At 53.0% G+C, this 24,866-nt stretch overlaps 2 protein-coding genes across 4 annotated transcripts in view; one reads left to right on the top strand and one right to left on the bottom strand.

The window, feature by feature from the left end:
- The window catches only part of ABHD12 (abhydrolase domain containing 12, lysophospholipase), a 44,889-nt gene extending 39,154 nt beyond the window's left edge, over positions 1–5,735 (top strand). For both annotated transcript variants that reach the window (XM_064446536.1, XM_064446537.1), the window contains exons 9-13: positions 187–266; positions 1,084–1,166; positions 1,873–1,951; positions 2,232–2,359; positions 2,859–5,735. In XM_064446536.1, the coding sequence (XP_064302606.1) occupies positions 187–266; positions 1,084–1,166; positions 1,873–1,951; positions 2,232–2,359; positions 2,859–2,898 (410 nt within the window). In that variant the 3' untranslated portion in view covers positions 2,899–5,735. The remainder of the gene's footprint in view (positions 1–186; positions 267–1,083; positions 1,167–1,872; positions 1,952–2,231; positions 2,360–2,858) is intronic.
- Positions 5,736–6,364: 629 nt separating this feature from the next.
- PYGB (glycogen phosphorylase B) lies at positions 6,365–24,684 on the bottom strand. Of its 2 annotated transcripts, none has more exons than XM_064446535.1 (20): positions 24,334–24,680; positions 22,101–22,202; positions 20,145–20,223; positions 19,216–19,319; positions 17,683–17,814; positions 15,020–15,131; positions 13,870–13,952; positions 12,780–12,923; positions 12,344–12,436; positions 12,098–12,244; positions 11,812–11,975; positions 11,343–11,457; positions 10,491–10,592; positions 10,208–10,355; positions 9,587–9,645; positions 9,107–9,248; positions 8,555–8,762; positions 7,969–8,103; positions 7,719–7,785; positions 6,365–7,453 (listed from the first exon to the last, which is right to left on the bottom strand). In XM_064446535.1, the coding sequence occupies exons 1-20, from the start codon at positions 24,574–24,576 to the stop codon at positions 7,301–7,303; spliced, it is 2,532 nt and encodes an 843-aa protein (XP_064302605.1). In that variant the 5' UTR covers positions 24,577–24,680; the 3' UTR covers positions 6,365–7,300. The 2 variants fall into 2 exon arrangements, 1 of the variants encoding a protein (XP_064302605.1); XR_010372083.1 differs by having other exon boundaries at positions 7,384–7,453; positions 8,706–8,762; positions 24,334–24,684.
- Positions 24,685–24,866: the final 182 nt, after the last annotated feature.

The following is a 24,866-nucleotide window of genomic DNA, read 5'->3' as shown; positions in this document are numbered from 1 at the left end:
CTGGTGGGTGGATATTCTTCGCACCCAGCCTGGGTCCTGCTGGCATCCCAGATTTCCATGTATGTTTGCGGTTGTGACAAGGCTGTCCTTGGTGCATCATGGTGGCAGCTGCTCTCATAAGGCAGACCCTGACCTTGCTGGGTATCTGCACCCCTGCATTTCAGCACATTGCCTTTGGCTTTTCAGAAACGCCCCCAGATGCCCTGATACTGGAATCTCCATTCACCAACATACGGGAGGAGGCACGAAGTCACCCCTTTTCTGTGGCAAGTACACAGTGGCTGTCACACTAGTGGCATGTAATTGTATGCTTAGAAATTAACCTTCAGAAGTGATGTAGCTGAGCTAAGTGCATGACTTGTGGGGCAGCAGTGATATTTATAAGTGTCGGGGGTAAAGAGCTGCACTTAAGGCAGCTCCTGGGAACCCCAGTACAATAAGCAGTACCAGAGCCATGTGTGGAGCCTGCCTAAAGAAAATAGAAACTGGTATCAGAAACGGCAGTAAACGTAGGGAGGGGAAGATAGACTTTGCTCTCAGCAGTGGATAGCCCATTCTTCTTATGTTGTAGCTTCTCTATTGCAGGAGGCTATTTTGTAGGCTGTGAGCAAAGCGATGGCAAAGCTGGGCTTCTCTTGGTCGCTACCCTGTCCATGTGGCCCCTTGGTACTTGTGTGGTTTCCCTGGTGAGTTCCCTCTGATGTGGCCACATTTTCCATCTGGCATGGCTGCAAGTTAGCTCTGAACTGAGCAGTAACCCAGACTAGGTGTTGGATTTGGCCAGGCTGGTAAGAAATCCTGGGATAAAGGTCTCTTCCAGGAGGACTGTTGCCAGCAGCAGCATGATACCTAGAGACCTTGACCATACAAGCACTCAGAGATCCTGCGCCTGAGCAGGCTGATAAGATAGACCTGAAACAGGAGAGGGAAAGATACTGCTGGTGGAAACATGAACTGTCTCACTGCAGAGAGCACAGCCAGCAGCCAAGGGATGTTACTGGGATGGCAGTGGCCTGCCCTGTTACTGCTGTTTGTATAATTGTCCTGCTGGTGCCTGCCACTAACACAAATTTTTCCTTGCAGATATACAGATACTTCCCTGGGTTTGACTGGTTCTTCCTTGACCCCATCACGACAAGTGGAATTAAATTTGCAAATGATGAGAAGTGAGTTCCCTTTTTGGCTGCGGCTGCAGTGAGCCATGGCAAGCATTGAGGAGGATAGACATCAGACTGCACACTCTGCTTTTTTTTTTTGTTGAAGCATTATACTTGCTGAAGGGATTTCAGTTACTCTTGCATCCCTGAGCGCAACACAGCTTGCACTGTGGAGCTCTTCCCTGTTTAATGGTTTTTAATAAGGACAGATGCAACAGAGTACAGAGACTACTCAGGGATATGCTAATTTGGTCCATGTGACGTATGCTTTTCAAGTGTACGTTACACGTTAAATAGTAGGATTGGGGCACTGAAGGCATGGGAAGATTTCTCTGCTGTGTGTTTGTATAAGCCACCCTGTGTATAATAATGTCTCTTTTCACTGAGCCTTTTATTCAAGACCCTGAGCATTTGTGAGCTTGGTTTGCAGTACTGAAACCAAACCAGATGTTGAGGGATGACGATTTGCAGTGGGGTGAGCCACCTTTCTCTGGTCTAAGCAGCAAACAGCTTTTACAAGGATGCCTTTCACTAGTAAATTTTCTATAGATCAAACGAGTGGTACCCAAATAATACTGTTTTCAAGATCTGAACTGCAGTTAATGACCCTCAGGGCATGTTTGTCATTGCAGTTTCCTTGAAAATCCAAGTGTGTTGGTGTTAGAGTGTGGTAGAATTGCTCTGAGCCTTTGTGACATTGTCGTCTCTTTTACAGTGTGAAATACATTTCCTGCTCCCTGCTCATCCTGCATGCTGAGGATGACCCGGTGGTACCATTTCATCTGGGAAAGAAGGTACACATGTGGTTCTGCAAAGTGATCTGGTGGGAGGTGCTGGTGTGGGTAGGATGACATCCCAGCCAGGCAAAAAGTCAGCAATAGGTAGAAATGCATAGCCCAAAGGGACTATAAATCTGTGGTGTTGGAGGTGGCAAATCAGTAGTGAAATAGTGCTAGAGCTAGCATAGCTGGTCGAGCCAGGGCCCATAACCCACCTCTGAGAGGGGTGCTGGTTTGGCAGGGGTAGCTGGTTTGGAGTGACACGTGTCCCTCACCTGCCTCCCCTTGGACTCAGCTTTACAACATTGCTGCGACGTCAAGGAGTTTCCGAGACTACAAGGTGCAGTTTGTTCCGTTCCACACAGACCTCGGCTACCGTCACAAGTATATCTACAGGAGTCCAGAGCTACCTCGAATACTGCGGTAACAGCCTGGTTAACCAGAGTCTCCTCTGGCTTGTGGGGCGGGCTGGGTCTTGGGGCTTTGCAGCATGCTGTGACACGTGCCCAGGAGCAAGAGGGATGTGTAACAGGTGCCTGTATTGGGCAGCTCTTCTGAAAAGCCCTTTGGTCTCCAGGGTGGGTGAGATACTGGGGCTGGCTTAGCACCAAGTCAGAGCTCTCCACGTCCCTGGAAATCAGGTTTTAGGAAGGGGAGCCATAGAAAGCTGCGAGTACTTCTGCTCTCTGGCTCATCTCCAGAGCATCCAGCTCACAGCAGAGGAGTTGTTTGCAAAGCAGCTACTTCTGCTTGCCTTTTCTAGTGGGAAGCACTGATGGGTGAGAGCAAAGCTTGGTGCTGTTCCCAGTACTGCAAGTGCTTGAGCCCCAGTATTTGCCAGGGGAATGGGAAGACCTGCAGGCTGCAGCACGCACTGGTGTAGGAAAGCTGAGTGTTACTGCTGTATTGTTTCTTTTCCTAGGGAATTCCTGGGAAAATCTGAACATGAGCATCATCACTGAAGACTGGCTGCTTGGCAGCATAGAGGTTTTCCTTTCTTTCTTTCCTCTCTCTCCTCTTCCTCCCCCTCCCTGTGGGTCAGCCTGCCATTCTTCCGTCCCTGGCACTAGAGGAGGTCAGGGATTCCCACCCTGGTCCTGATGTGTACCCTTGGCAACTCCAGCTCCCAGCATCAGCGCCTGTGATGGTAGAAGAAAGAAGTTGTTGGCTTCTTTTTTGACATGGACGGAGGGGTGATAATAGCCCTGGAGCCAGTACCAAACCATGAAAAATGTAAGCACAACAAAACCTGGCCGATCTGGCATGGTACTGCTGAAGACAGACATTCCTAGGACACGTATGTCATGACCAAGGGTGTTTCTTCCACTTTTAAACACTGCTGCTGTTTTTGGATCATGTAGAGATTCATCTGTAGGTGACTGGCTTTTGCCGTGTCTCCATACCACAGTTGTCTTGCTTGAGTTTGAGGTGTTCTCTTTCTAGGAAATACATGTTTTGCCTTTTCTTTTCGCTAAGTGGCTGTAATTACAAATACACAGAAGATCCAGGTGGTGAGAGGTTTTTTTTAGCTCTTCAGTTGCAATATGTTGCAAGTGTTGGGCTAATTGCACACATTTGGAAATAAAATGAAAGATTTTTTGTTATTCCTTTTCAAACATCTATTTAATGGAAAAGGTTAGTGCCCTTTTATCTCTCTTCTGTACCCTTTTACTTCTGAACGTCATTTCTGCTCCCATCCCTCCTGCCCTTTGTGGATCTCCTCCCTTTCACATGCAATTACTATTAGGACTGAAGTTACTTACGTAGATAAATTACAAATTTAGGATTTTAAGCAGGAAAGTGTGAGATAACATTTTTGCTTGATCTCTCCCTTCCATGAACAAAGTGGGCCCAGGATGTGGGAATGGATGTCTTCCATCGTCCCTGTAAACACCCAGACAGACATGTGCTTCCTTTAGGTGGGAAGGGCAGGTTTTTTCCCTCAACTACCTTTTAACTACTTAAGTCAGTTTTTTTGTGTTCCTGGTGGCCACACCATTCCTCTGTAGTTAAAAGCAGGCAGTAGTATGCAGTACTTGATGAAAAAATAAGTCTGGGGTGTCCCTCTCCATCTCCCCATCCACCTCCCCTCTGTGCTCTGGGCATTACAGAATCACAGAATGGTAGGGGTTGGAAGGGACCTCTGGAGATCATCTTGTCCAACCCCCGTGCTTGAACAGGGGGCACAGGAACACATCCAGGTGGGTTTTGAATGTCTCCAGGGAAGGAGACTCCACAACCTCCCTGGGCAGCCTGTTCCGCTGCTGTCACCCTCACAGTAAAGAAGTCTTTTCTCACATTTAGCTGGAACTTCCTGTGTTTCAATTTGTGCTCATTGCTCCTTGTCCTGTCATCGGGCACTATTGAAAAGAGTCTAGTCCCATCATCCTGCCACCCACCTTTTAGATATTTATAGGTATTTATGAAATCCCCCTTCAGTCTTCTCTTCTCCAGGCTAAACAAACCCAAGTCTCTCAGCTTTTCCTCATAAGGGAGATGCTCCAGTCCCCTGATCATCTTTGTAGCTCTCTGCTGGACTTGCATAAGCAGTTCCACATCCTTCTTAAACAGGGGGACCCAAAACTGGACACAGTACTCCAAATGTGGTCTTACTAGGGCAGAGAAGAGGGGGAGGATAACCTCTCTCGACCTGCTGGCCACGTTCCTTTTAATGCATCCCAGGATACCATTGGCCTTCTTGGCCACAAGGGCATGGTGCTGGCTCAGGGTCAGCCTGCTGTCCACCAGCACTCCCAGGCCCTTCCCAACAGAGGTGCTTTCCAGTAGTTCAGCCCCCAGCCTGTACTGGTGCATGGGGTTGTTCCTCCCCAGGTGCAGGACCTTGAACTTCCTCTTGTTGAATTTCATGAGGTTCCCCTTGGCCCAGCTCTCCAGCCTGTCCAGGTCTTGTTAGATGGCAGCACAGCCTCCTGACCTATCAGCCACTCCTCCCAGCTGGGTATCATCAGCAAACTTGCTGAGGTTACACTCTATCCCATCATCCCAGGCACTCCCAACAGCACTTCTCAGCCCATCTTACAGCCATGGTGGGAACATGTTGTCCAGCAGGCAGAAGTGGAAATGAGCCTCTCCCACAGGGAGAGGTCCTGGGGATGTCCTTTCCCTGTTTGGGGCTAGAATAGGGGCTGCTTTATGCCACCAATGAGCTCTGCACTGAGATGGGAGAGGGTCATATGCTGGCTCTGTGGTGTCTGGCTGGGGACCTGGCCCTGCTCCCCGTCAGTCTATATAGACAATACCAGGTGCTGTAGGTTTAGTCACTAGTGCTTAGTGAATTGTGCTGCCTGAAGGGTCTGTTCAGGGGTGTACAGCGTAGTATAAACTGCTCAGCATGCATCCAAGTTATATCTGCAGGCTCATACTAGTAAAGCAGACAGTAGCTTGTTCTTGTACTGAGAATCTTCTGCCATAGCGTGGTTGTCCCTGATGTTTCTGACCCATGATACTCATAAGCTAACTGTGCCACTTCAGTTATGTTCAATGCACCTGTATTTATTGCACTGACAGAAGAGAAACACTTATTTGGCTCTGGAGAGCGTGCACATTCCAGCTAATGCTGCTGCTAGCTTGGGGCAAAGTGCAGCCTGAGCCAGAGGCTGGTCGGCTGCCTTTCTCCTGTGTGATGCAGCTGAGGGTCCAGCAGGTGAACTGCTGGTGTTGGTGACCACACCACCACCATTCCCGTTAGTAGGCCAGTGATATGCTTGGAAATTTAAACTGAAATGTTTATCTAAAAGTGGTGTAGTTTTAATAAAGGCATTGACTGCTGATCACTTCAGCTTCATCTGTATTACCTGGTAGTTTTGGGGACTTCTACCCCATTTGGGCAGGTCAGCTGGGTGTGTGGCAGGGCTGCAGTAGGGTTGTGCATGAGATAAGCTCGCAGCTGGGACTGGGCAAGTCTTTGTGGCTGCTGCCAGCTCTGGGTGAGCTGCTGTCCTGGAGCCCAGCAGGTTTGTGCCTGTAGTCCTTGACACACTAGCATCCTGCAGCTGAGGCTCTGCTGCTCCACGAGGGATGGGGGTAAGGGGGCGCTGCCCATGGGATTTCTAGCACAGGAGCCCTGTGAGCCATTTGTAGGGCAAACCCAACACTAACCCTTGTCCCGCTGCATATAGTCAACATGCCAGAGGTGCAGGTAAATGGATTCGGCCATCACTAGCCCAGTGCGGCCTCTGGTACCAGCTTCCTCCTGTACACCCCTTGCACTGGCAAGACTGACCTTTTTGCCATGGGCACGTTGCCCCAGTGCTGGCACCCCAGCACTGTGCCAGCTACAGGGAACCACATCCCGTAAAGCCACAGCTGGGGAAGGCCAGGATGGCTTCAGGTGTCATGGCCTGAACTTGTTGCAACCTGATCCCACAGGTGTGGAGTAGTCCTGAGTCAGCCCAAAGTCAGACCAGCAGGCGTTCTGGTGGTTTTAATGAGTTGGTGTCACACAGGGGAGTACTGGTGCACTACACAGCACTATGGCTGTTAAACTCTGACCCCAGCACTGGGACGGACACACCGAGCAGCATGACCCAGCTGTGGAGGGATGCATGAAATGATACACATTCACCCACTGGGGAGCACCCAGCATATGGCTGTGCCTGGCAAGCTGAAGAGCCTGCTTGAGGCCTACAGGCTCAGGCCACCCAGCTGGCAGTGGCAGGTACAGTCCACTCTGTGCAGACATGGAGGTTAAAAATCCCTGGAGTGGCTTGGTTATAGGCCTTTTAGTTAACAGAGGCATGGGAGGAGACTATGGCAAGCTTTGGGGCAAGGAAGTGCTGATCCTGGGCCCTCCCTCCTTGTGGCGCATAGCATTTGATGGTGTCTGCACTGGGGCCAGCTGCTTTAATTGCCAGCCCCACCTCCTCTAGGTGCTACTGGGGAAGGGGGTGACTGGAGGGGCAGACAGTGGCCTCCCCCTCCCCTAGCCTTGGGGCTGGCAGACCCACCAGAGGAGGATGCAGGACACACTCTGTGTGGACTAAACCTGCTTGTGGAGGCCAGGCCAGGCTGCATGCAGGGGGAGAGGGGAGGATTTAGTTGGAAAGCACTTGGTAAGCATGGAGCACAGCTGTGGAAGACTTATCTGTGGTCATCTCACTAAAAGCACTATGCAGCACATGCAGGGTGGATACATGGGTACAAATACAGGGTTCTTTCTCCTCTTCCCCAGCTCGTGTTCCTCAGTCAGGGCTCCTCCTCAGAGCATCCTTCTGCTCCCCCCTCCCCCCACCCAAGGGAAAGGCCTTGTTTCTGCAGAGCTGAGCCCATCTGACTGGTGGTGAAATGCAGGTGAGGCCTCCTGAACTGGGAACCCATCCCTCCTTCCTTCCCTCTGTGCTTGCATCAATCCCGGGGGAGGTTGGGTGGGGGGATTTTTGTGGCAGATGGCTCCACTCCCCAAATCTCCCGGGCATATTCCATGATGGTCCTGTCACTGGAGAACTTGCCCGAGCATGCAATGTTCTTGATGACTTTCTTAGTCCACTCCCGGGGGTCCTGGGAAGAGGAGAGGCAATGTCAGCAGTCAGTCCCTCGCCTGGCTCTGTCCCAGCTTGCAGCCTTGTGGGGCACTGGCTATGCATGCTTGGCTGGTTTAAATGCCGTGGCATGGGGCTGCCGAAGCAGCAAAACCTGCCCATGCAATGTGTCTGTGAGAAGGGCTCCACAGGAGCACACTCGTCCCAGTTCCCCCCCAGTTCCCCCATTGCGCTGCCATAGCCAAGGACCCCGTCCCTCCCCCTCAGTAGTGGGCAGCTCTTACCGTGAACAGCTGGTCCACTCGGCCTTGGCATTTAATGTAGGCCTCATAGTCGGCAAACACCTTAAACCTGAAACCCAAAGCAGCGTAAGGCTAGGGTTTGCCTGCTGTAGGGTCCCAGCCTGGCAGGACAGGCATCTTCCTGCAGGCAGGCGGGGCTTAGCCCCTGCGCAGGGGGCCCCAGGCCAGCTGGGAAGGAGGCCTGGGGCAGGCTGAGAGCAGCCCACCAAAGGGGGTGCTTGCCAAGACTCACCTGTCATGGTACATGAGCATGTTCACAACGTCCTTGAAGCAGCCGGGGTCTCGAGGGGAGAAAAAGCCACTGCTGATCTGGTCGATAGCCTGTCGCAGCTCTGGCAGGCGCTCGTAGTACTCCTGAGCGTTATACCTGCACCCAGCAGACACAGGCTGTAGGGACTGATGCTCTCCCCTGGGGCCCAGCACCTGGAGAGCAGGACCTGACGTGTCTGGGGCAGGGAGGGCAGGCAAGGGTCTCATTGCTCCCAAGTGAGGGGCCTTGATCTTGGGGCTGTGATCATCAGAGCACCCTGCTAGTGGCTCTGAGACAAGGCGCAGTGCCTGAAACGCCTTGTGCCCAGGCTCACATCCAGTTCACAGTCACTGTGCTCTGGGTGAGCTGCTTGGGCTGCATCCTTGATGGATCATTCACTGACCAGGCCAGGGTGGAGGCTGCCTCCAGCCCCCTGCTTTTTACTGCTCCAGAGCTGCCCAGGGAGGAGGGTGCCTCTCCCACAGGTCATGGCTCTCCCTGCCAGAGCAGGGACCTGTATTCCCATCTGACAAGCCCTGGCATGCATTGGGCTCTCCCCAGCACCAACCCTTGGCGATCCAGGGCTTCCACGTCCTCCACCCGCATGCCGAAGATGAAGAGGTTTTCTTCGCCTGCCTCCTCAGCCATCTCCACATTGGCCCCATCCATGGTACCAATGGTGAGGGCCCCGTTCACCATGAACTTCATGTTACCAGTACCTGAGGCCTCCGTGCCAGCTGTGGAGATCTGCTGGGAGAGATCTGCTGCCGGGATCACTGTTGGGTGCAAGAGAGGTAGGAGTTAACCTTTGGCACACTGCAGCTCCTTGCGACCTGCGTCCAGGGCAGCAAAACAACCCTGGGCATCTGCTAGTGGCCCTGCTGACCTCAACGCAAACAGTGCGGTTTTGGGGCCAGAGCCAGGCTCAGCCCTGCCACAACCCAATGCAGCTGCTGTCACTCCTGCATGAAGCTGGTTCCCTGCCCTATGTGGAGCCCTCAGACGTTTCCTAAGGGAGAGTGAGGTGACCTGCCATGACAGCCTCTCAGGCCGGCCAGTTTCTGGGCTTAGCTGGGACATGCCCAGCTCCTGATGTGTGCTTACGTAAGACTAGACGTACCCTTCTCGGCCAAGGACACCCGGTAGTTCTCCAGGAAGATGACCTTGAGCCTGTCCCCCACATAGGGATCGTTGTTGATGACCTCACCGATGGACGTGATGAGTTTGATGATCATCTTGGCCATGTGGTAGCCAGGGGCCGCCTGAAGAAGAGCAGCCCAGAAATGGTGAAGGCTTATAAGGAAGGGAGAGCATGAGAGGTGCCAGTGCAGGTCCTCACCGCGGGGAGAATTTGGGCCTCACGTCTGCTGTTCATATGGATTAGCAAAAACACCCTACTGGGAGGAGAAGTCCTGAGCCACAGGGAAAGACTGGTGGGGCCTTGTTCAGTCTGATTAGTTTGTGGTGCTTCCTGAAGTGCCCACCACCAGACACATGATGGCTAACCCACAGCAGGCCTGGCAAAGCCACAGAAAGGGGACAGCACCTTCCCCACACCCCCACTGAGCCATGCATGCACCAAGTCTGGAATGCACGTTACCTTTCCTCCGATCATAATAGTTCTGGGCACAAAAGCTTTGGATGGATTGCTTCTGATGCCTGAAAGAGCAGAGCATAACACAACCAAAGTGAAGATAAACTGGACAGAATTTATCGCATGCACCAGAGGTCGGCTGAGATCCCAGCCCATGTCATGTGGACCCAGTAAACTTGCAGGACCCTGAAGCCCAACCACACATCTGCCAGAGCTGTGCTGGGCGAAAATGGGCTGCAAAGTCCTCAGAGAACTACTCAAGCCAGCACGATGCGGCGCTCCAATGACTTGCCTCTCTTTGGGAATGGGCAGGGGCCTGAAGCATACACTGGGGTGTGGGGTTTTAACTTGCACCAGGTCAGTCCTCACAACTGCAGTACAGGTGTGGGGGGTTACCTGGGCCCTGGGACCCAGCTGGGCTGGAGATGTGGGCTGTGAGCTTTTCCTCAGAGCTCTGTACAACCCTTCAGACATCCTGTTTTCCCTCCTGGAGAGAAGCCCTTCATGACAGGAGAGCAGAAATAGGCTCAGGAGTCCTTGGCCACCAGCTGGCATACTTTTACACTGAAATTCTGGCAGTGAAAGGCTGGGGGACACCCCTTGCCTACTAGCCCTGGCAGGACTTACGGTTGTAGAGTGTGATAGCATGAAGGCAGTTCAGCAGTTGCCGCTTGTACTCATGGATTCGCTTGACTTGAACATCAAACATGGATGAAGGGTTGATCTTGACCTTGTAGTGCTCCTCCAAGTAGGCTGCAAACTTCATCTTGTTCTCCTGGCAAGAAAATCTGATGAGGAACAGGCATGGGTTCTCAGGCCTTGCGTCAGAAGTGAGCGTTCGCTGCTGGGATGTTCCTGGGCGCATGGTGCCTTTAGTCTCCTCCCCCACCCCATCTCTAGTGCCCATTACCTGTTTCACTTTTGCCACATCCCTGATAAAAGTCTCATTATTGATGAAATCCAGTAGCTTCTTCAGCTGGCTCAGATCTGTGATAAAGCCTTCCCCGATTTTCTAAAAGAACAAACCAAGAAAGCGATGTCCCACGCATGAGACACCTCACCCAGTCCACAACTGCACTTCCCCAGCAGAGATGCCACAGTCTCACTGGGAATCGGAAGAGGCACTCTGGCCAGGAAAGCGGGCACAGTTTCTTATGGCAAGGTTACTTCTCCGTTTCATCAGGGAGCCCAAAGGTACAGAGGAAACAGGGCACTTGGAAAAACCTGAAAAAGTGCCTCTCTCTTGAGGAGCTTTAGAGGGAGGATGTGTGCACATGTACCAGGGCCTCCTGACAGCTGGAGAAACTGATGGGCAGGGCATAAAAATACATTTAATTGCAGGACATTATTCAGCTTCGGCATGTCACAGTGTGAAGCAAAGATCTGTGCTAAAGGGCCTGGTAAATAGAGGAGACAGAACTGGGCCTGGAGCTCCAAGGGAGCTCCTTTGTGCCTGTGAAGCTGAATGCTTTTGCAGACACCTCATTTCACACACCATTATACTGCCTGCGAGGTTGTGTGTAGCCACTCTGAGGGCAGGGAACCAGATCCAAATTTATGCAATTTTTTTTGGCAACTCTTCATCACCAACTTTAAAGCCCAGCCAATCTCACACCTACACGTGCAACAGGCATGCTCCTCCCAGGCTGTCCTCACTCACACCCACCAGGCATTAGCCTCAGGTCTGATCAGACCACACAAAGAGGTGATCAGAAGCCGACACATCTCATTCAGCCGCTCACTTCAGATGCTTTCAACTCACCTCAGCAATAACGTCGGCCAGTCCTGGGTTGCACAGCAGGAGCCAGCGCCTCGGTGTGATCCCGTTTGTCTTGTTCTGAAACTTTTCTGGCTCCAGCTCATAGAAATCCTTGAACCTAAAACACCAGGGAGTTCTGAACCACCCATTACCACACAGACCTTCAGCTGGGCCCCCACTGTATGCGCTCCTGACTCAGGGCAGTCTCTGCAAACCTCCCTGTCACAAGTGCAAACTCTCTATGCTGCCTCTTACCCCCTCCTCAGCCATAATGCTGAGGGTTTCACGAGCTCCAAAGGAAGATGAGTTAGACCTTGCACACATGTGAATGAGACAGTCTCCCTGGCCTGCCATGCCCAGCAGGGCAACCAAAGCAGACCCTGACACCTGATCACTCCAGCTGGCCCCCCAGGCTTGCAGGCAAAGCCCAGTGAGTGGAGAGGGTGCATGCCTTGGGCGTCCCCCAACTCACACTGAGTTCTTCACAATGTCAGAGTGGATGCGGGCCACACCATTGACCGCATGGGAGCCAATCACACAGAGGTTCGCCATGTTAATACGTTTGCAGTCCCCTTCCTCGATCACCGACATCCTCCGGAGACGGTCTATGTCCCCTGGGTAGAGAGCTGCCACCCGCTGCAGGCAGAAAGAGGGACATTAACAACTCAGCCACAGGACCTAGGAACATTCCCATCCCAAAGGCAGCCAGATCAAGACCCTCAGAGTTCCTACAGCCTGTGACCAGCCCAGTGCCTTACATCCAGATGCATTTGGTTGAGGGCGTAAATGATCTCTAGGTGACGTGGCAGCAGCTTTTCAAAGAGGGAGACCGGCCAGCGCTCCAGGGCTTCAGGCAGCACAGTGTGGTTAGTATAGGCGCAGGTCCGTTTCGTGATCTCCCAGGCCTGCATTACAGACAAGAGTGGAACGGAAACCCTGTGTGAGGGCAGGACAGCAGGTCTTTCCCCTGCAAGGTTTGGCACAGATCTCCCAGCTCTGCTTACCTTGTCCCAATCCACTTTCTCCACATCCACCAGGATCCGCATGAGCTCTGGGATGGACAGGGCAGGGTGGGTGTCATTTAGCTGAATAGCCACCTGCAACACAGAATTGCTGGGCTCATATCTGGTAGTGATAGGACTGGAACAGCATCCCACATGCATGGGGTTGGGGTGAGGGTCAGCCCCAAGCCTCTTCTCATGGCGCACAGCCCAGAAACAGACAGAGCTCCCAGGAATGGAGCTATTCAACCTTTGCAAGTTTTGTTCCAAACCGCAAATTCTTCCCTGGGAAAATAGGCCTGGGGATCACCTATTTTCCAACCCAAATTGCCGGGGTCTTTGTATGCATGCCCCCACTTGGTCCTGAGCATCCTGCTTTTCCTTTTGATAGGCAGGTCTGGCAGAAATGCCCCCAGACCCTGTCTGCCCACAAACTCACCTTGTCCGGAAAGGTTTCAAAGGATGTTCGCACAGGGTCTCGACAGCCAAATTTGGAGGACTTAAAGCGGCGGATGATGTCTTGGAGGGTAGCAGCCACCACAAAGTACTCCTGTTTCAGCCGCAACTCCTTGCCTTCAAAGAACTGCAAGTGGGGGCCCACAGCCATCAGTGCTGCAGCTGCCCTCCCCAGTTGGCACCCAAACCCCTGGAGATGCTCCTATCCACTCTGACAGGCTTCCCAACAGGCCTCACAGGTTCAGCACCTCATCAGGGCAAATGTGGGTGTTTCTCATACTGCCTCTGATGGGGCAGCAGCTGTAGGGATTGACAAGGGGCTCATCATCCCAAACAGCTGCCTCCAGAGGGCAACAGAACCTGCCCACATCCATGCTACTCCTACAGAGCAAGTGCTGCTCCCTCCCTCACTGCAAGACCCTTTGCAGGGGTTTTGGACCAAGGATTTTGGACTCCCTGCAATAATTGGGAGCCAGTGTCCCTGGACACACCAGCTGCCTCCCGTTCACTCTACACTTCACACTGGTCTATTTTAAAACACCAGCAGGAATGAGAGAGTGGGGGTAAAGTCCAGATGAGCTTTTCCAGCACAGATACTAATCCATGACTACATAGTGAGGGTTCTTTCCTTTTGGATCTCGTGCCCAGTGAGTGCATGGCCTGGGACAGTCCCTGCAGTGAGAAATCCCTTGAACTGGGGATGAAAACGAGTCATCTCTCATGGACACCTCTGAAATGACAACTTAGTTTTGCGAAGGGTAAGCCATGTAAATTGGCAACTACCTTGAATATGAAGGAGTAATATTTCTTCCCCTCCTTGCAGCAGGGAACAGAGCAGCTATATAATATGGGCCAGACTCTCAGCTGCCCTCAGTCAGCAAAGACCCTCTGGAGCCAACAGTGCTGTGTCTGTTCACTGGGAATTACAGGGCCAACCTATTGTATTAAAAATCCTCGAACCAGAATAATAAATGTCAGGTGGCCATGACCTTCCAGTGCTTGCAAGCAAGGCGATACAATTACAGGGAGGATGATCCCGAGCAGCAAGTAAGAGAGGCAAGAGAGTCACTCACATTGTCATTTGGGTACAGGACTCTGGATATGTTTTCTGCCAGGTTTCTGTCCAACACCGCCTCGATGTAGTCACCAACGTTGACTGCAGCAAGAGAGAAATACACACAGCACTGCTGCAGCTCTAGAGATTCAGGCAGGTCCCTGACACTGTGCTTTTCCATCTTCTCTCGTAGAGACATTTGTCATAGGAACATTCAGGCTGGTATTAATGAAATATGGATGGGAATGTACATGTGCAAAAGGGCACCAGAGAGACAAGAGGAGATGGGATAATACAAAGGCACATCTCCATGCAGTTTCTGAAGACACATGTATCAGGAAGGACAGAAACTGATGACAGATAGCAGCCAGCGAAGGCAAAAAAATGGAAGTGAGTAACCAGCCATCTTGCTTAAGGACTAAGGATAAACGGGCAGGGAAAAGAAGCACAAAGACCACAATCACACACAGCTCCCAAAAGTACAAAAAACTCATCCAAAACCCAGCTCGCAGCTGCCAATCAAGAATTGAGGAGACATTATAAAGACTCGAGAGCCATCAGCCCTTGTCCCACACAAGTTCTCCTGGCATGGAGACTGGTATGGAAGAATAAATCAAATCAGTTTAGTCTAAAACATTCCCCTTCTGTAACAGCCTAGCACTGACATTTGGTATGTTAGTTGCCCTGTATCTGCTCTTCAGCACTATAATTAGAGCCTGAAAAATGCACTAGAGAGGTCACACGTAGACCCAAAGGAAACCAACAGTAAGGTGGGCTGTGCTGCTCTTTTCCTTCAGTACTAAGGGATGATGCTGCACAGAAATGATCCTCCATGGCAAGTGTGGGTTTGCAGTTCATTTGGTGATGTGAGGAACGCAGTGGCAGGTGGTCTATCAGTTGGGGAAGGCACAGGGTGGTTTTGAGAGCATGATAAGCATGATGGAGATGGAATGAGGATGGATGGGTGCCCTGGTGCAGAACCCGAGGGCTCTGGAAGTGGTTGGAGGTAGTGAGATCCATGGATGTGCACACAGCACTGTGTTTTCGAGGTAGCCAGGAGATATCGATAAAGCAGGCCAGATGTGGAGTTATGTGCCAGATGCTATGCACACAGGATCAGCCATGCCCCAGCCTGGCCAGAAGAGAGGCGGTGGAGGGATAGCACTTACACTCTTGGAGGTTGAAGTCATTGGGCGCTTTTGCAGACCACAGCCTCATGGTGTTTACAGTGTTGTTCTTGTATCCTGGCACTGGCGTGTCGTAAGGCATAGCAAGGACAACCTGCAAAAGGACAGTATTCCCCTCTGTTTAGCAGCACGGTGGCCTCAGAGAAGGTGGGAAAGTGGCTGAAACCTCCACAGGACAAATCCAGAGGACACAGACAACTCCTGGCTGTAGTAAAAGTCTCGCCTCCCTAAAACACACCTGCTGAGCTTCATAGACTTCCCTGCTATCATGGGTGCTTCCAGCACCCACTGGCAAAGCATTGCACCCACAGCAGAGCTGTTTGGAGCTTTACTGACAAACTGGAATTATAAGCCCATCAATGAAATGTAAGAGAGAGTTGCAAGCAACCTGCTGGCCTTCCTGTACCAACTGGTGCACCTATTAGTTATTCACCAGAGCACTGCAAGCATCCTCAGCTGGCTGCTGTGATATTGTCTGTGCTGGGGTAGGGCCGGGGCAGCCGGGACCTTTGTGTTTCCATCTGGGATAAACGCCACAGCCTGAATCCTGTCCACTAGCCTTCTGCAGCCTGCCAGGACCAACCCCTACCACTGCAGCACCATTCATAGAGCAATTCACCCCATGTTCAAGGTTTGTTGAACCTGTGTGGGTAAATTCACTGAGATCTCCAGCACCCGAACCAAACATGAGTGCAAAACTATTAGTGCAGTCTACAGATGACACTTAAGCATTAGGATGCTGTGCACATGGCTACAGCGAGTAACACTGGGGCTCCCAGCTCAGATTACACTAGCCAGGCAAAGCACGGATGTGCTTCCAAGCTTGTGTGCTGCAGCCCACTGCTGTGCCAACATTTGCATGCCTCCAGCATGCTACAAAGCAAGGCACCCTGACCTCAGCCTGCAACAAAGAAGCTGCAAGCTTATGTCAGCAGACCTGAATGGTGCTTGCAGAGCAAGGCCCTGATCTGCAGCACAGAGCCTGGGCTGCCTCTCTGATGCTGGCAAAACGAGCCAGCATCCTCCTGAACAAGTCACTGTGTATTGGCATGACAGCCCAGCAGCCAGAGACTGTCCCCAAGCAAAGATGTGAGAGGCAGCAGACAGCTGAAGGAGCTGTGCTCACAGGGCAGGGAAAACCCAGGCAGATCAGCCTGTTGGCCCTGAACAGCCTCTTTGTGCTGGCGTCAGCAACACTTCCCCTCTGGGGAGAATCAGCAAGAGCTCAGGCTCTCAAAGCTGCTATTACCAGCTCTGAACATGGAAGCAGGCAGAAAGCCTGCCCTGCCTGAGCCATGGGACTGGGCCACACATGACATGAATTGAGTGATGCTATATTTGGAGACTGCATCTTCAGCTTTTTTTGAGCCTTTCCAACTTGCTCCCTTAACGGCACTATCTGAAAATTCACTTTCTTATAGGAAGCAGTGTTTCCACTGCACTGCTTGGGATCCCTGAAACCCCAGACTACTGCTGGGGTCAGAAGAGGAGCACATTGAAAGGCAATGGCACTCGGTCCCCAGGTGGATGTCTGCTTCCTCAGAGAGCTCTGGCATGGTGTCTCCATGTTGTTCATGGGGCTGCGGTGTTGTGAATGTGTGTGTCCTGGAAATGGCCTAGGTCACTGCACAGCCTTCAACAGCCAGGGTCCCTGGAAAAGGACCTGGTTTATTTCTCCTTTGAGTGGGCCCATGTGACTCTGCAACTGAGCTTCAGCTCTTGGTGATGAAGGGAATGGCTTGGCTTTGTGACTGTGCATTCCTTGTATGGACTGAGCTGACTCATCAGGCTGAGAGATGCTTGAACATCATGGAAATAAGGTCATGTCCCTGAATCCCAGAGAAATTCATAGTCCTTGCTTCCTCCATCCAGGGCAGTGCTTAGACAGGAGAGGCTGAAACACCTTCAATCCTCTTAATAAATCTGTCCCTCTTTAAAGCTTGCCTTCCTCAGCTGTAAGACTGGAATGCATTTTTGACACAGCAGCCTGTGCTCTGAGCAAGCACGTGCTCCTGAAGCACAGTGTTACCTCCCCAACCATGGGAGGCTGAAGAAGTATTTGCTTTCCACAATGCCACAAAGCAAGGCCTCCAGGCAGACTGGTGACCAAAAACTATGCCTCCAGCCTCCCCTGACAGCACTCTACCCATCAGACTGGTTTGAGAAAGAGGAACTTGCTCTGATCACAGAGGTTAAACACCCATGGGATGGCTCCATGGCCACCCCATGAGATGAATCTCCACCCACAGCAGCAGTGCCAGAACTACCTGCAAAACCACTGGGTTTGAGTGAGTGGTAGGCAGGAGCAGTGCGGAAGGAGCCTAGCACAGCTGCCAGGGTTACAGTCCTCCTCCAACATAAATCCATGCAAGACTGTGGGGATTCACCCTGGAGATCGGTAGAGGAGGCCCCAATGGATCTGAAGTTACAGCTGTGATTGAATCTCTTTCCTCTTTTTCTCAAATCCTGCTGCAGCTGTAGCCAACAAAGTCACCTTTGTAACTGCAAGGGTAGCAGAGAGAGTTTTGCCAGACTGGGAGTGAAGCAAAGTCTGACCACCTCAGGCAGCCTGGGGACAGAATCTCCCCCTCTATCCTACCCTGGCCTGTCCTCCCCCAGCCCAGCACCGACGAACATGTTGGTACCTGCGTGTCAATCCACTTCACACCCTCAGGGGTGTGATCCACGCGGCCGTAGAAGTGCACAGGGAGCATGTACTCTGGGCGAGCTTTCTCCCAGGGATTTCCATAGCGTAGCCAGTCATCAGCCTCTTCCACCTGCAAGAGGCAAACGGGGTTCAAGTGATGGCTTGTATGTCCAAATGAAGCCTAAAATAGGCTCTCCAAAGAGAGGCCAGTTTAAAAGCAATGCTTTAGTAAGCTGGCCTAAAAATGGATATGCAGAGGCCTCTAGAGGACAGCTAGGCTTTTCAAAACATGGATGACTACAAACCAGCTGCTATAAATAAATCGGCCTCTATGGACTTTGCAGAGCTGTACAGGTTTAAACCATCCAAACTGCACAGACTGCTGCACTCAGTCTGTCTCGAGGCCTTTACATCCAGTTTGACCGTGATAGTAAGATGTGGTTCCCTAGAAAACCATTGGTGCTGTTCCTGGCCACAGAGCACTCCCTGTAACCCACGTCTTGCTAACTGCTCTGCACTCTGCCAGAGAGGATTTCTCCTCTCTGCTCATAACAGCACCAATGGGAACGAAGTGAATTCATCAGAGCCACCAAGGCTCATGTGCACCAGAAACCAGAGGGCCTGAGGCACTTGGAGAGATGCTCTGTGCCTGCAGGCACTTTTCTGCCAGGCCAGGGGCAGGTCTGAGCCACAACCCAGCATCACCACCACCCCTACAGTGGATGCTTTTTCTCGTTTTCACCATTTATAGAGCCTAGCATTGCAGCTTCTTTGTGGGGAAGGAGTAAAAACAACCCTCAAACCTCTCGCTCTCCCTGACTTCTGGAGAGCTATTTTAAGGTGGAAAAGGGCCCTTTATGCTCAGAAGCAAAGCAAGTCTCCTAATGGAAACTATTTCCAGACATACGCTAGGGATAACTGCCATCTGGGGCAGCTTTTTAGCCTATTTTCACTTGCAAAGTATTATGATCATTAATGCTACAGGAGAGTCCCTGTTTAAGCCCCTGCTGCCAGTCTCCCCAGGAACCTGCAGGAGCAGCAGCACCCCAGGCACTTGTACATATTCTGTCATGTTCAAATTCATCCTCCACCAGACACCTTCATGAGGTGTTTAGCCACATCTCCATCCTCAGCCCGTCTCCTTTCCCACTTGCTGCCAGGCTGGATGGGACTCTTGGGTTGTTGCAGCTGTGCCGTGGAGCCCCAGGCAGGGATACCTCTGGTCCCAGCCATGTCCTGTGGGCTCAGCTCCAACACCGTCTTGCCAGGTTGGCGACAGGCGTGGGTGAGCTTGCACATGCACGCTGCCGCCCTCATCACTTCCATTTGTTCAGGCAGTCAGAGCCCTAGGGTCAGCACAAGCGGTGGGAAGTGACAGCCCATTTAGCACCAGGTGATGGGCTCAAACGCCAGGTTTACGAACAGTTCAAGGCACTGCAGTGTTGTTAGTGTGGCCAGGCCTTGTCCTTAGGCAGAGGTGGCCACCGCAGGATGAAACAGGAGAAAGGGTGACTTGAGTTTGCCAGTGTACCTGCCACCCGTCGACAATCTTCTGATTGAAGATACCGAACTCGTAGCGGATGCCGTAACCATATGCTGCCAGCCCCAGCGTGGCCATGGAGTCCAGGAAGCAAGCTGGAAGAGCAGAGCATGGTCATCCTGCAAAGAACCTCACCCCTTGCTTGCTGCACCTGCTATGGCGTGCTGTGCACGGGGGTGAGGAGATGCCACAACCAATGCCACTAGAAAGATTTATTACTCAGAGGAAATCCGTATGCAGAAGGGACAGAAGGGGACAGCCTGCAGCAGGACCCCATGCACGTCCTGCCAAGCCACCACAAACAACCCAAAGTTGTTGGTCACAAGGACAGGTCACCAAAAAGCCAAATCCAGCTTTGTTGCAGTGAGAGTCTTCTAAACTTGCCTGAGGTGCCCACACCTTACTCTAAGCCTGCTTGCCTGCCTGGTAAAGCAGGGCTTCTGACCCTGACTTGCTGCTCCACCAGCTACTTCACTATTATTGCTTTCAAAGTAAACCCTTCCAGCCCTCAACCCAGGGCAGCTCTGGTAAAGATCAGCCGTGGCATTTCCTCTGCATTTGGGAGCTCTTGTCTCCAACAGTCCCGTGTGGAATAGGCAGACTAAAATAGCAGCCAACAATCTGACTACATGAGACCTGCTTGGGTGCCTCTAAAAAAGTGAGAGATTTCACAAGGAGCTGAGGAGGAAGGCTCCAGACAGCCTCTTTCAGCCGCAGCCCCGCCTGCTGTGCTGCAAACTACACAACTGCATCTCCTGGGTGCTCTCACTGGGGAGGGCTCTTGTTTCTGGCCAGCCAGGAGCAGGCAGGAGGGTACCGCACTGCTGAAGGGCTGAGGTCTGCATGCTGTCCCACTGTGGTGCCACCCTCAGTCACCATGCACTCTGTGCAAGGAGGGGGCTACCCTCTCCCTGTATTACCTGCCAGGCGGCCCAGGCCTCCATTTCCCAGCCCAGCATCTTCTTCAATTTCTTCCAGCTCTTCCAAGTCCAAACCCAGCTATTGGGGAAAAAGCCACAGCAGAACGTGTCACTACCTGCAAAGCCCATGCCCTGGGGCTGCTCTCCGAGGAGGGCAAACACAGATCCCAAAACAACCCACACCACAGGAAATTAAACTCACAGCTGTCTGCATCCCCCCACAAAGCATCTCACCAGCCTCTGGTCCCCCGGCAGCCCAATTAATTGGAAAACAATTTAGCCCATCATCAAACGTCACTTTCCCATGAACTAGGTTTCCTTAGAGACCTCAAACAAAAACACTTTTCTCCTGGCAGCCCCTCACGCCAGGAAGCCCTTCCACTAAACCCGCCATTCGAGATATGATGGCGAACGGCCAAGTCAGCGCGCAGGGGAGCGCCGAGTCCTGCCCGGGTACACACGCCACCCCTCTGCTCACGCCTACCCGGTCCTTGAGGAAGGGCACGACCATGCTGGCAGCTGGTTACTGCAGCGTTCGACGTTACACTCCGTGCCTTCCTGCATCCTGCCCAGCCTCCCGCCAAGCTCCTTGGCCAGAGTCCACGGCTGGAAGCAGTTGTCTCCTCTGCTGCATCTCTTGAGCCATGTGTTCTCTGGCCCAGGGGCGGCTGCCAGATGAAGGCTAAGCACGTCAGCTGCAAGGACTCTCCAGGAGTCGATAGATGCTCCCTCTTGGAGGGCAGCAGTATCTCACCTTGGTGCCAGGGGGACAGAGGGGAGTCAGGCCAACACCGTGGCTGCTCCCCCAACTGCTCTCCCAGTGCTTCAGTGGTCTGCAACCACAAGCCGGGAAAGCCTCATGCACAGCATGACAGGAGCCACAAAAACTGAGGCGAATTCCCTCTGTGACAGAGCCACGCTGGATAAGACCTCCCATCCCAGCTGGCCACTGGCCATGATGAGTTCCACATGTTGGAGGCTACAGCAAGGGAAGCCTCCACTCACATGTCGGGCCAAATCAGCATGTGGAAAATGCCTTGCAAAGGGACTTGAGGATCCTCCCTGAGAAAATACAGCCTGCCCTCCAAGGCACAATACTTCAGAGAGGAAACATGTCAGGTCCCTCCCTGGAAATCCCTTCCCATCCCTTGGCAGGGAAAGTGCTTGCCAGGACGTTTCATTGCAATCATTGCACCTCATTTTGAGAGACAGTGACAGAGCCCAGCTTCTGCTAGGAAGTGTAACATGGATCAACCTGGTGGGGCAGGGAGGAGGAGGAGGGCAGGAAATAAAGATTTTCGATGAGAAAACCCAAAAACTCATACTCTGTCAGAAAGGTCACTGTCCAGCTGCAGAGGTGGCTGCAAGCCTCAGTAACCATGGCCTTGCGTTTGTGATTGCTTCAGTGGTATTCAGTTGTGCTTTTTCCAGTTTGAACTCATCCGATGATATTTTAATTCAAGCAAATTAATTCCCCCCCTTTTCTTCCTTCCCAGTGATTCACTTTTATCTGGCAGTGCTGCTGTGGTGCCTTGTGTGCCTGCACGTATGAACTAATTCAGTGTTCTGGTGCTCCAGTTTCCCCTTCTGGCCTAGCCTCCCCCATTAGAGTAGGTCTCCTGTGATGAGCCATCATCTGTCCTAGTAATGGAAAGCTATTTGCGGCCTGGGATTCCCTACTCTTTTGGGATAGTGGGTGTTGCTTTCTGGATATTATTCTGGATTTTCCCAGCCACTACAGGAAAACAGTGGTTTGAGAAAACCATACTCCAGCTTGCAAGGAACCTCAAGGTTCCGCCATGGTCCTCTCCAGGGAATGAAAAACACTAACAGAGAGCCAAGCTTCACTTCATTTAGTCAAACATCCTTAGGAGGAAGCCCTGAGAAATAAAGATACCCAGCCCTCCACATGAAAAAGTTTGGCCAGTCCCTCCCCCAGTACCCCCAAGACTTCACCTGGTAAATGGCTTCATCACAGGCGTTCTGCAGGCCCAGGTTCACCATGGTGTTCTGCAGAGTGCGGCCCATGTAGAACTCCAGGGACAGGTAGTAAATGCGCTGGGGAGGCAAAGCAAGATGCTTACACACAGCACAGCGCTTTGCTTTCACCAAAGTCACTTAAAATTAAAAGCAGACCCAAGTGCTTTCCAGAGGAGGACAGTCTTCCCAAACCGGCTCTTGGCGCCTGCTCCTGAACACCACGCACCAGTTTGTTTTTCAGAAGGATCTCGTGCGGGATGCTAGCCAACCCTCCGCCGCGCGTCTCCCTGCCAACAGCCTTCTATAGAAAAACTTTGTTGCCTGTTAAGTGTTTCCCTAATTAACTTAGGGCAAGAATTATCTAGGATGCTGAACGATATATTTATACACCGTCAAGCTCAGCTGAGCTGATGCTTATGCTGGGCTTTTGAAGTTTTCCCATGCTGAGCTGAAGCTGATCCAGACCCTGGTGAAAGCCAGAGCGAGCCCCCCGCCCTGCACACGCTCGCTGGGCTCAGGGCCAGGGCCCCTTCCCGCTAGTGATTTTCCAGCCCTCCTATCGCATGGGTCCTCCTGTCCTCCCTGTGTCGAGTTTCACGCACATGTTTCATGCTGTTGAACAAATAAACTGTCCCATGGTTGCAGGGTTCCTGGCACAACTGTGCAAGACAGGCTGCTCTGTGGTGACCTTCCAAGTTTCAGAGGAGCTGTGCCTGTGCCGCGAATGCTAATGAAAGCCTGTTTGTAGGATGAGAAGCAGGCTGCACAGACTTTTGCCCTCGCTCAGATTTACTGCTACAGATATTTTTATAAATAAACTGAAATTTTTAACAGAGGAATAGCCTAACTTTAGGTTGTGCTTCCCTTGAATCTCTTTCCTTTGTAGCTGGGATCTTTCCCCACTAAGCAGCAGGATTACCCACTCTGCCGCCTCTGCTGGGAGTCTGAAAGGGTCCATATGTTCTTTGGTGCTCATCAGAAAGACTGAAAACATCACACAGTTGCATAAATATTCTGCTCCTTTCAGTCTCCCACAGGGATGAGTTTCTAGTGGAAATCTAAGTGCAGGGGACAGTAAGCAAACCCACCCCAAGTGCCTCTTAGCCTTTATGGGATCTGTACAATCCCTTCTGTTAGTGCAGCAATACAGATCAGAGCGCATTTGTGTGAGTAAGGATAAAAGGGAGAGCTCCACGCACCGGCGTAACTCCCAGTGCATGTGCAGCCGTACCGGCATGAAAGCGCAGTTTATTTCTTGGGTCAAGGCAATATTTATAACCCCAAGAAAAGAGCTGACTCGGGGAGGCAGCTACCTGCACACTGAGAAGGTATGTGCCTTTTCTAGTACACACCTGCCCTCTGGGGCTCTCCAGTTAAGTGCTGGATTGGGACTTAATTCAAAAGGAATAACGTCCTGCAGCCCCCAACATCTCCAGTGTCACCATCCTGGCTTGACAGGTGGGGAGGAGAGGAGGTAGCAGGCCGAGTCCCCTGGGAACCACCAACTCCCCAGGGACTGGTGACCTGGGAGAGCTTGTCTGGTTTGCACGAGGCAAGAAACTCCTCTCTGGCCTCAAAGCTGAGCTGTCTGTGGGCTCTGCAGCGCAAAGCCAGGACACGGCTGTGCTGAGGCATGTGCCGAGATGTGGAGGTAATGATGCCCACAGGGGACACCACCGCAGTGGTGTGAGTGCAGGACGTGGCCATGGTGAAGCGTGCAGAGGAGCTGGCAGCAGCAAGGCTCGTGTGAGGACATGTTCACAGAGGGATCACAGGGGATAGGGCTGCAACATGGGGTCACAGTCGTGGGGATGCCTCAGTGGGGACATGGCTGCAGCAAGGCTCATGGGGACAGGCTGCAAAGAAGCTTGTGGGGACACAGCCATGGCGAACTGCAGGAGATGTTGCTGTGGTGATGCCCATGGGGACACACCGCTGTGAGGCGCGTGAGGGCCATGGCAAGGTGCACGCAAGGTACACGGCCGTGGCGAGGCCCACGGGGACACGGCCACAGCCGGATGGGTGCGAGGGACACAGCTGTGGGGCAAGGGGCCATAGCTATGGTGACGCCCACGGGCCCCGTCCGCAGCGACACCCGTCGCGGGGGGCACGGCGACACCCGCGGGCCGGCAGGGAAGGCGCAGCGCCGCTCCCCCGTCTCCGACCCCGTCCCCCGGCTCCCCCCGCGGCGGGGCCGCTCGGGGCTCACCTTGGGGTCCCGCTCGTAGTAGTGCTGCTGGGTGCGGATCCAGCGCCCCACCAGGTGGTCGCGCACCGTGTGGGCCAGGGCGAAGTAGTAGTCGCGGGGGGTGGCGACATTGCGGTCCTTGACGAGGGTGAAGTGGAGGTGCCGGTTGAAGCTCTTGCGCACCTCCGCCACGTCCCCCAGCCCCGCGATCCCCCGTACGCTGATCTGCTTCCGCCGCTCCCCGTCGCTCAGCGGCGCCGCCATCCCGCCGCCGCCCGACCGGCTCCGCCGCTGGCCCGGGATCTGCCGCAACCGGGGCCGCCGCGCCTGCGCCTCCGCCGCCCGCGACGAGGCGGGGCCCCGCAGGGCTGGCGCCCGGCCCGGCCCCCCGTGAGGGGAGCGGCCGCCCGCCCGCCCCCGCCACGGCCCCGCCGCGCCGGGGTGGGCCGCGCCGCGATGCGGGGCGGGGGGGCCGGGGCTGCCACCGCCCTGCCGCCCGCCCCGGGCGCGGCGGCGGGCTGATGGGGACGGGGGTGGTGTGTGGGGACCGGGAC

This window comes from Phalacrocorax carbo, chromosome 3 (assembly GCF_963921805.1).
Source record: "Phalacrocorax carbo chromosome 3, bPhaCar2.1, whole genome shotgun sequence".
Taxonomy (NCBI): Eukaryota; Metazoa; Chordata; class Aves; order Suliformes; family Phalacrocoracidae; genus Phalacrocorax; species Phalacrocorax carbo.
This window is presented reverse-complemented; position numbering and strand designations above follow the sequence as displayed.